This window comes from Pollachius pollachius, assembly GCF_949987615.1.
Source record: "Pollachius pollachius genome assembly, chromosome: 3".
Lineage (NCBI taxonomy): Eukaryota > Metazoa > Chordata > Actinopteri > Gadiformes > Gadidae > Pollachius > Pollachius pollachius.
The window spans coordinates 21463999-21475699 of NC_136936.1; the positions used below are offsets into that span (position 1 = coordinate 21463999).

General features: G+C 43.4%; 1 protein-coding gene across 1 annotated transcript; it reads right to left on the bottom strand.

Annotated features, from left to right (window-relative positions):
• Window positions 1-10717: 10717 nt before the first annotated feature.
• LOC307072662 (trace amine-associated receptor 1-like) lies at window positions 10718-11701 on the bottom strand (the record flags this gene model as incomplete). The annotated part of the gene is made up of 1 exon (XM_079732053.1): window positions 10718-11701. One exon carries the CDS (start codon window positions 11699-11701, stop codon window positions 10718-10720), a length of 984 nt encoding a protein of 327 aa, XP_079588179.1.

Here is an 11701-nt window from a genome sequence, read left to right on the forward strand (position 1 = left end):
CAGCCTGGGAGGGGGGTGGGTGGGGAGAGAGAGAGAGAGAGAGAGAGAGAGAGAGGTAGGTAAGGTTGGTAAGACAGGGTTTTAGTCAATCAAGAATGCTTTCCGCAAGCAACCTGAAAGAGACATTATTACATAATTGATATACAGTGGGGCAAAAAAGTATTTAGTCAGCCACCAATTGTGCAAGTTCTCCAACTTAAAAAGAGGAGAGAGGCCTGTAATTTTCATCATAGGTAAACCTCTGCTATGAGAGACAAAATGAAAAAAAAAATCCAGAAAATCACATTGTCTGATTTTTTAAGAATTTATTTGCAAATTATGGTGGAAAATAAGTATTTGGTCAACTACAAACGAGCAAGATTTCTGGCTGTCACAGACCTGTAACTTCTTCTTTAAGAGGCTCCTCTGTCTTCCACTTGTTACCTGTATTAATGGCACCTGTTTGAACTCCTTATCAGTATAAAAGACACCTATCCACAACCTCAAACAGTCACACTCCAAACTCCACTATGACCAAGACCAAAGAGCTGTCAAAGGACACCAGAAACACAATTGTAGACCTGCACCAGGCTGGGAAGTCTGAATCTGCAATAGGTAAGCAGCTTGGTGTGAAGAAATCAACTGTGGGAGCAATTATTAGGAAATGGAATACATACAAGACCACTGATAATCTCCCTCGATCTGGGGCTCCACGCAAGATCTCACCCTGTGGGGTCAAAATGATCACAAGAACGGTGAACAAAAATCCCACAACCACACGGGGGGACCTAGTGAATGACCTCCAGAGAGCTGGGACCAAAGTAACAAAGGCTTCCATCACTAACACACTACGCCGCCAGGGACTCAAATCCTGCAGTGCCAGACGTATCCCCCTGCTAAAGCCAGTGCATGTCCGGGCCCGTTTGAAGTTTGCTAGAGAGCATTTGGATGATCCAGAACAGGATTGGGAGAATGTCATATGGTCAGATGAAACCAAAATATAACTTTTTGGTAAAAACTCAACTCGTCGTGTTTGGAGGAGAAAGAATGCTGAGTTGCATCCAAAGAACACCATACCTACAGTGAAGCATGGGGATGGAAACATCATGCTTTGGGGCTGTTTTTCTGCCAAGGGACCAGCACGTCTTATCCGTATGACGGAAAGAATGAATGGGGCCATGTATTGTGAGATTTTGAGTGAAAACCTCCTTCCATCAGCAAGGGCACTGAAGATGAAACGTGGCTGGGTCTTTCAGCATGACAATGACCCCAAACACACCGCCCGGGCAACGAAGGAGTGGCTTCGTAAGAAGCATTTCAAGGTCCTGGAGTGGCCTAGCCAGTCTCCAGATCTCAACTCCATAGAAAATCTTTGGAGGGAGTTGAAAATCCGTGTGGCCCAAAAACATCACTGCTCTAGAGGAGATCTGCATGGAGGAAAGGGCCAAAATACCAGCAGCAGTGTGTGAAAACCTTGTAAAGACTTACTGAAAACGTTTGACCTCTGTCATTGCCAACAAAGGGCATGTAACAAAGTATTGAGATGACCTTTTGTTATTGACCAAATACTTATTTTCCACCATAATTTGCAAATAAATTCTTTAAAAATCAGACAATATGATTTTCTAGATTTTTTTTTTTTTCATTTTGTCTCTCATAGCTGAGGTATACCTATGATGAAAATTACAGGCCTCTCTCATCTTTTTAAGTGGGAGAACTTGCACAATTGGTGGCTGACTAAATACTTTTTTGCCCCACTGTACATATGAAAAGGACCTAAAGGATCAGACATGAAACATGTGACTCACATTCAGAATCATCGTGTGATACAATTGGTATACAATTCTGATCATGATAACGCCTTTGATATTGACATCATCAGAGATGTGTAATTTCCTCGGCCACCATAAACAACACAGGATATGACAGGGCTGACAATAGACACAAGATACTTGATCTTGCATATTGTATTGCATTCAGTCATAACAACAAGCAATTATCAGCCTATTTACCATCAATATGTACTGACCCAAGTTGCAAATATTCCACATTTAGAGGGCAAAGATAGTCACACCACAATTCTACATAAACAATTATAATTTAAGAGCTTGATTGACCATATTTGAACTGTAACATGTATTATATATGTTCAACCACATAATTATCCCAATTGTCTCTTCTAATCCAGCCGTTACAGTCCCTGCATGTTTAATTTAAAATTTTCTGCATGTCATGCCATTTGTTTTAGCAGGATATCTATTGAAATATACTTCTGAACGTTTTTGGTAACATAATGTGTTGAGTCATATAACAAAAATATATGTTTAATACATATAATAATAATAATAATAATAATAATAATAATAATAATAATAGTAGTAGTAATAATAATAATAATAATAATATTACAAATGTTTTCACTCAAATAATATCAAAACAATACAATCAATACAATACTTACCACTCTCAGCTATCAAATATAAACTTACAGTTTAAATACTTTAAAGTGTGTAAACGCCATATGTGGTTTTACCTCAGTTGGCTGGAGAAGTAAACTCTGTGGCCACTAGCTGCATGTTTTTTATATATGTATGTTGTCAAGATGACAGCATACAAATAGTCAGCCTCTGCTCTGATTGGGCCATTTCCCTGGACTCTTGGCCAGATGCAACAACAATCTCTAAGGAAAGGGCCCTGAATGGCCACATGGTCCATGTTGAGGCCAAAGGTGTCTTGAGAAAGAAAGCCATAAGAACTACCCTTTTTTGGGCCGTATCTTCATTCTAAAATTTCCCATTAATACAAATTCTGTTTGAGTTCATAAATATTTAGTTTTACTTCCAATTAGGGAAAAAGTAGCCTTGGTTCATTCTGCACTATGTAAAAAAAAACACTGCCCATCAGTATTAGATAAAAAGCTACAAACTGTAATGTTTATCGGTATGATTCAACAGTACGAGTACAAACCAAACCTCCGGCTACAGAACTATCATCCCAAATCTATGTGTTTAGTTGATAATCAAATGTGATAACGTTACAGGGGAAGGGGGGTGATCTGATACTTCTGTTTTAGGGTATAATGCATAACTGACTGATATTTTCCCCATGTTGCCCACACTGCCTATCCCATTTGCTGATGTCAGAGTACTTCTTTGGAGGGTACGTGAAAGACTATCTAGACTGTTGATGTGCTTTGCCTGTTTGAGATGCATAAGATTAAAGCAGTTGTCTTGGCGTAAATTTCCTACAAATCAGAAAGAAGCTACTAACCCTCATACTCACATTATGCTTTTAGAACCTACAGAACATTAGGTTCCTCAAGTAGGTAAAACATGAATTACTTGGAACCCAAGTTTATATTATCTACCAGTATCCCAGCCCCATCCCTGCAAGAACAGATTGGGCCATGTCAATCTGTAAGTGATAAGGGGTCAACCTGACCGACACGCCGTCATCTGTTTTTCAGAGAGCACTGACTCATATTGCGGGACTAGAACTCAATGCAACCTATAATGCAGTGAGTTTTTTTAGAACTCACTCCCAGCCATCAATTGGGTCTGTTAAATAGAGGGTTTGGTTCATTCACAAGATTTTGTGAAAGGCAGGCAAAGTTAACTGTTTGCCCTGCCCCTGTCCAACAAATGTCCTCAGTCTTTTTCATCACTTCACAGATCCTGCCGCTCCCATCTGCAACCGCTTTATTCCCCTTAGCTGAGCTTCACTATCAATCTTTCATTCTGCACCTCATTTCCCCATTGGGTTCTCCTATTTTATGCCAGTTCACTTGATTTGATATGAATATGTTTTTTTGACGAACTCGGAGTGAATGAGAATGTGAGAATGCGTTGGTCGTGGTGGTGCAACGCTTTATTTATGCGACACATCTCTGACTGTGCCGGTAGTCTGTTTTCTGAATTAAATCGGTTCCTTTATATTTTCACCGGCAACAAAGTCTCCGTGTCTGTTCCTACGCATTCCCCTACATTGGTGACCTTGACACTTTTCGGATGTTATTCCTGATTACTTTTCTAATATGCTGGATTTTAAGGACACGCAAGTTGGAGTAATGGACTCTGCAGACGATTCTGTGGCTGCCACTCCGGTGATGGCAGTCTCCCTGAAGCTGCCAGAGTTTTGGGAGCAGCAGCCGCAGGTCTGGTTTGCGGGGACCGCCTTCCATTCCGACATACCCCCACTCTGACATTGACGTCTAATTGTTGGAGTGGCGACACTTCCATTGTCAAACGTCCCTCCACTTCGGCAATTTCTGTTTCCATTGTTGGAGTGGCGGTACTTTACTTTTTTTCAAACGTCCCAGCATTCATGCACTGTAGTGTCCTTACACTGACATTCGTTATTGGGGATAGTCGCCGACCCTAATTCGCTGTGGATCTTTGGCCCAAGACGTAGGAATTTTGCTTATTTTTAGGGAGCCGGATCATTAGGATCAACTCACCAATCAGAGCCGGCTCTTTCGTCTCCCAAACGGCTCTTCATATTACCTTTATTACTTATACCTTTAATAATTCAGCCAAATGTAGCCCGTTCTGACTTATGATTTGTATGTGTAGGCCTATATATCACTTAAATTATTCAATACGTCTTATTAGTATCCAAAGTAAAAATGACATTTTTCTAATATCAATAAATTGCTGTAGCTGGTTGGATATTGTTTAAAGGGACACTTCACCCATTTGCATTAAGCTTTGTATCGTTAAAAACCCAGTCATATTTTTGAATGGTCTTGCATCATTTCATAATTTTCCCCTGAGACGGGAGAGATCCGTATCTACCTATAACACTTCCTGCTTTAAATGACGTAAAATTACGATTTTTGCGTCATTTAAAGTATGAAGTGTAAGGTGGGGGGGGCTCTAAAAAACTAAAAGCACATTACAGATCAGTGCCAGTGGGCGGGACATAGGGGTGTATGGTATAAACTGTATAAATAGTACACCGGTGTGAATTTGTGCTACGGTATGGATTTGGACGTTACCGTGTGACCGGTGTGACCGGTAGATCACATGAGCTCTCCTGCTGTGTAATGAGCTGCATTGAACACAAGATCTATTGAGAACACCAAATCCATATTTCCTGCTATTTTGGTGAAAGTAATGCAAAAGTAATGTAAAAGTAGTGTAATGTCTTACAATTCAAAGACAGTAATATTGTAATGTAACTAATTACTTTGAAATGACATTAACAAGTCATAAATAATGCATTACTCTTTTGAAGTAACTTGCCCAACACTGTACATATATGACCCACTTTCAATAGATTCATGTCTCCACCGGTGAAATTGTCCTTTAACAGTCTATGTTTAACGGATTTGCCTTCAATGGACAAAAACTGTAGGTTCATTTTTATTGATCCCCTTCGAGAATTTGTGTAGAAAGGGGTGGGTCTAGGCTATATTCTCACCTTACTCCTTTGTAAAGTGCATTGTATTGCCTTTGGGCCGAAATGAAGTTAACTGCGCCCATTCCTTGATTCATTCTGCCGCTGCACCACAAACAATTAATTTCATTCCAATGTTCATCCAATCTACTCCAAAAGAGGTCCTGCATTGAGTTTAACTCCAACTCTAACGAATAAATGGTCCATTTTTAAGTTTCATAATATATTTATACATTACCAGGGCATGTTAAATAAGTGACACATTTGTAAAATGCAGCCGTCAATTGATGGAATGGGTTATTTCATACATCATCATCACCAACATTTTGAATTAATCAAATCAATTACAAATAAATAATACTGAAATGGCATGGGGGGCATGTCGGAATGGCGGCATGTCGGACTGGCAGCACGTCAGAATGGCAGCACGTCGGAATGGCAGCATGTAACCCTGGTTTGCGCAGGCGGAGGCCAGATCGCGTTGAAGGGGATTACAGTGGATGAAACCAAGTTTTATTTTGTGGTCTCCGCTCTTGGTGGCTAGATGGCAGTCAGGGCTATGTATATTCTTGAGGAACCCCCTGCCCGTGGGAAGTATGCTTTACTAAAGGAGTTTTTTTAACCTTTGTTTTTCAGATAAAGGATTAAGAACAGTTTCTTATTTACAATATTGATCTGGTCCAAGAAGCCCCAACAGAAACAGGTATAAATAACAAATAAACAAGTGTGACTCACTTAGAAAAATAATGACTTAACTTAACTTAACAGCCTATGTACAGAAAGAAAATAGACAACACAAATGTACTCAAAATTGTCATGGAACGAGTGTAAAGGTCTGGACAGGTTGTAATAAATAAAAGACAACATAAAAATGAAGGTGTGTGTGTGTGTGTGTGTGTGTGTGTGTGTGTGTGTGTGTGTGTGTGAGTGTGTGTGTGTGTGTGTGTGTGCACGCGTGCTTGTGCGAGAATGCATGCGTGTGTGTATGCCAGCTGATGCGTGTGCCTGGTTGGAAAAATAATAATTAATATGTGTGAATGTTATATTGTGTGTGAAGGGTGTGAGAAACTGGGGAATCAACAGGAGCAGGAGGGGTCTACTAAAACATTGTTAAGTTTCTGATTAAAGGCAGACTGTGATGTAAAAGCTGTAAGTTTGAGCGTGTCTTGAATGGTGTTCCAATCAAAAGCTTCTATTAATGAAAGGAGATTCGGCCGAAGGTAGTCCTGGAGTGTGGGTTGGTGAGTTTGATAAGCTCAGATGATCTTGTGCAGTAAGTGCTTCTGGAGAGATGGAGAAGGGAGGAAAGGTAAGACGGGGTCTTGCCCAGGATTGTCTTATAAATAAACTGGAGCCAATGTCGGAGTCGGCGGGTTTGGAGGGAGGGCCAGTCCAGCGGTTTGAGAAGTTCACAGTGGTGTGCTTTAAAAGGAGCATTGGTGATGAAGCGGATAGCTGAATGGTGAAGAACGTCCAGTTTGTGGTGCCCTGTTTTTGAAGCCATTTTATAGATTATATCACCATAGTCAAGGATCGGCAGGATGGTCATTTTTACAAGCGTACGTTTAGCAGAGCGTGTGAAGAAGGCTTTGTTATGGAAGAGAAATGTCAATCCGGCTTTCACTTTAGTCTGAAGATTATTAATATGGAGAGAATGAAAGGGAAGAATCCAGCCAAAGCCCTAGATATTTATAGGACTTGACAAAATCCAGTTCGGAGTCGCTAAGCACAAAGAATCATGGGGTCCTTGTTTTTGCGATCGAAACGGATGCATTTAGTCTTTTAGTTGAGCCGAAGGTGGAGGTTGTGAAGAGAGTGCTAAACAGCAGTTCGACTTTAAGTCTTTAAGAGTGGAGGCTGCGGAGCAGGGAGAAGGGCCAGAAGCATACAGGATAGTGATATCAGCATAAAGGTGGATCCGGGAGCTGCCTGCAACCTTGGCCACATCATTAATATAGATGGAAAAGAGGGTAGGACCCAATATTGAGCTCTGAGGCACCCCTTCATTAATGGCAAGTGGCTCAGACAGGATGTTCTCTGTCTTGCCCTGTTGGATCCGGTTAGTCAGGTAGCTGGCAAAGCAGTTGCAACAGGTGGGGGATAAACCAATGCTGGAGAGCATTGATCAACTAAATCAAACGCCTTGGCTAGGTCTATAAAGCTGGCAATACAGACTTGCTTGTTGTCCAAGTCAATAATGATGTCGTCAAGGACCTTAAGCGTGGCTGTGATGCATCCATGGCCAGAACAAAACCCAGATTGAAGATCAGACAGATTGTGATTTGTGGTAAGAAAATAATCCACTTTAGCTGAGCATGGCAAGATGGAAATAGGCCGGTAGCAGTTTGGGTCGGAGCTAGAGCAATCCTTAAAGAGGAGAAATATCAACGCTGATTTCCAGTCAGAAGGGAAGGTGAAGAGATGAATAGACAGGTTGAATAACCTTGAGATTGGGTCAGCAATAAGATGAGCGGCTGCTTTGAGAAAGTTCATCCCGAACCTCAGAAAATGAGAATGGTTGTGTGTTCTTCGTGCTGCCCCGCTTAACACGGCTCCGCTTCACATATCGCAGAGGCGACTATGCTGGCGTATCCTTTGCTTGCTGTGCCGATGACTCTGACCAATGACGCTTCATATTATGCTGTTGGTGCCGTGCATGAGAAGTTGGTGGACAGCGCTGGCGTTCTTCAGCCGGCAGCTCTGCCCTTGCGAACGGGCATACAGCACCTTTCATCGAGAGCTCCTTGGCCTCTACCTCACCATTATTAACTTCCATTTCCTGTTGGAGGCCCTGGTGTTCTCAATTTCCGTGGACCACAAGCCATTGACGTTCTCAATGGCGAAGGTTTCGGAGCCGTGGTGTGCCCGTCAGCGGCGCCAGCTGGCCTACATCTCATAGTTTATGACGGACATCCATCATGTTGTGGGTAAGGACAACCACGTGGCTGATTGCCTCTCTCTGGCCATCGCAGGCCTCCGACCTGGAAGTCCAGGCTCTGAGGACATCTGTCATGGGCCTCCAGTTGGAGGACTTCAAGTTCAACAGCGTCCGTGCCACGCTCCTGTGTGACGTTTCCACGGGGCAGCCGAGGCCTGTCACGCCCGTTAGTTGGTAGTTGGCGGCTTCAGGGTTTCGATGCTGTGCACAGCAACAACCTGGGCGGAGGCCGTCGGAGCAGCAGGTGGCCGGTAAGTTCATCTGGCATGGCCTCAAGAAGAACATTCGGGATTGGGCTCTGACCTTTGTGGTTTGCCAGCGCTCCAAGGTGCATCGGCATGCGACTGCTCCACTGGAACTTTTTTCGTTGCCGGAGTGGCGGTTTGACCACGTTCATGTGGACCTGGTGGGACCCAGAGGCCGTCTCGCTGGTGTCCACTATGGCCTCTGACGTGGCCCGGGCGTTCATAGGCACCTCGGCCCCCCTTCTGATGTCTCCTCTGACATGGGACCTCTGTTCACTTCTGAGATGTGGAATGCCGGGGGCCTGGGTGTGTGGCTCCATCGTACTACCGCTTATCACCCACAGGCTGTTCTTACGCATTGCCCATGTTAACGCGGCTTAGACACACACACAACGGCTCGACCATTGTCTTAACACACAAACACACACACACACACACACACACACACACACACACAGACAAACACATACATAAACACACACACACAGACATAAACACACACACATAGATGAGCGACCATCTGTCTTTCAGGGTGACATGCAGCAGAGTGTGATGTAATTTCGCCATGCGAGCAGACCGGTAGGTTTCGAGACCCTCCCCCCTCCTCTCCTCTCGTAGCAGTGAGTGAATACGTCAGGTGAGCGCTACAGAGTGTGTTTCCACCTGTGCCAGTTAACTTCAATTACAATTTGGGGGGCTTTTTAAGCTGTAAAATTAGCCACCACACCAAACACAGCCCACCACAGCGCTGTTTTTCTGGCAATAAAAAAAACAATTGCAAAAGAAAAAAAACGCCTTTTCATCTGCAACTTGATACGATCGACGATGGAATCCATCTTTCATCGATAGTCGATGGAATCGACCATCAGCCCACCGCTATAACAATCATGTATGCCCATTGTCTCTGAAGATGCTTGGTTAATGCTGCATGTGTCTCTACAATGATAATGCTCCATTAAACCAAATGCTTTTAAGTTTCTTACAATCAATAATCTTCATCACACACACACACACACCCCTTCATTCACTACTGTTGTATACTAGGATATCATGCTCAATACAACAACTAATAAGGACACGAGACCGTGAGCATTTGATATGCACTGCTTTAGTATTGAACTTAGAGAAGGCACATCCAACAACATCAGCACGTAGCATAAGAGAGGGCGTGACCGCGTCCCAGGAGGGACAAACTTAAACAATAAATACACAACAACTACCTTCAGTCAATATATTCTGCATATTGTTTATCAATTGTAGTTCATGAATTTGTCGGGAATTGTTGTCATGAAGGACAACAATTGATTGTATTGTATAATGTGGATGTAGTGGGCCTTTTATATTTTGTATTCCATTATTTTGTAGTCCATAGTGTGCCTTTCTAACATTTGCCCATTTGTGTCTTTGCAGTGCTTTTGGTACATCTTGCCAGACATTTGGCTCAATTGCCTGGTACCATACCATTGTCATAGCCTGTTCCTACCAGACTCTCGTACTTCAATGCATTTGCACAGAGAGTCTGGACCCACTCAATTGTTAACTCAATTGAAGGCGGGTGTCTGTTGAAGTTTAAAACTATTGGATCTGCCCAGTGCCACTCTGGATCGCTAACGTTTGGACCGGCCGGGAATCATGTTTCGCGCAGGCTGTAAAAAACCAAACACCGTGCGTGAAGATGTCCGTCAACGAGAGCTGACTTTAACGTCATTGTTCTCAGCCACTCCCTCTGTTCGCTGATTGGACGCACAAAATTTGGACAGAGAAAACCCAAGGATATACCGCAAACCCAGACGTCGTACTGAAGGGAAATGCAAATTGAGCGGAAGTTCTTAGGCGAGTGGAGCCAGGCTACCATTGTCACACTTTGTATTGAAACAAACAAAGTACAGACACATTGTGTTTCCCAAAGCACAAAAGGAAAACAGACAGTCTTGAGGAACAATAACACTGACTTTCAGAGCCAGAGATCCAGGATAAATAATAGCAAAATAAATAACGGTATTTGGTGATTTGGGTTTTTTGTAAAATGATTTAAATAATAAATGAACTGATTTAATTGAGAGAACATTTACAATTGGTTTAAATTTCAACCCATCAGTTAAAAATATCTTCTTTTTATGGCCCCACATCTTCCATGTGGCTTAACATGAAACCACTGTCACTCTGCAAACAATTTTGTGTCCGACATGTCAGACCGAAAGATGCTACCATAAACGATCATTTGAAACGCCTTCCTGAACCAACTGTAAAAGAAGGCGTACACCAACGGGTTAATGGTGGAATTCAGATACCCCAGCCACACGAGTGTGTCGAATAAAATGGGTGGAACGGAGTAGCCGATGAAGGGGTCGATGATGTTACAGATGAAGAACGGCGTCCAGAAGGACAGAAAAACACCAATGATGATGGCCAGCGTTTTGGTGGCTTTTCTCTGGTGCTTGTCCACCTTGGAGGAGCTGGTGTTCTGTACGCCTATGGTGCGCACGTGTCTCTGGGCAACCATGTAGATCTTCAGGTAGATGCCCATCATGATGATCCCAGGGAGGTAGAAGGATAGAATGGATGACACAGTGCTGGACACCCCACTCTGAAACAAAACGCACCCTCCATCACATGGCACATTGCTATAGTAGAACTCCTCAATTCCCAAAATATTCAGCTTGAGGAAGACCATCCCAAAGCCGACCACAGCAGAGACACACCACGTGACCAGGATCATGATGACTGCCGTGTGAACGGTTATCTTACGGGAGTAGAGCAGAGGGTGGCACACAGCATAATATCGGTCGATGGATATAAAGGACAGGTTCAAGATGGACGCGGTACACAGCAAGACGTCTGAGCTAATGAATAGCTTGCAGAACATCTCCCCGAAGAACCAGCAGGTCTCGACAGAGCGAATCATGCCAGGGAACATGACCATCACCCCCAGGAGAAGGTCTGACATGGCCAGAGATAGGGTCAGGTAGTTGGTGGGCGTGTGGAGTTGCTTGAAGTGAGAAATAGCCACGATCACCAAGAGGTTCCCCAGCACCGTGAGGACCACCGCAGACCCCAAGACCAAGTAGAGGGTGATGCGGACAGCAACAGGGTAGACCGTCCTCAGACACGAGCCATTCCCGTAGCAGAACTCCGGCTCCAT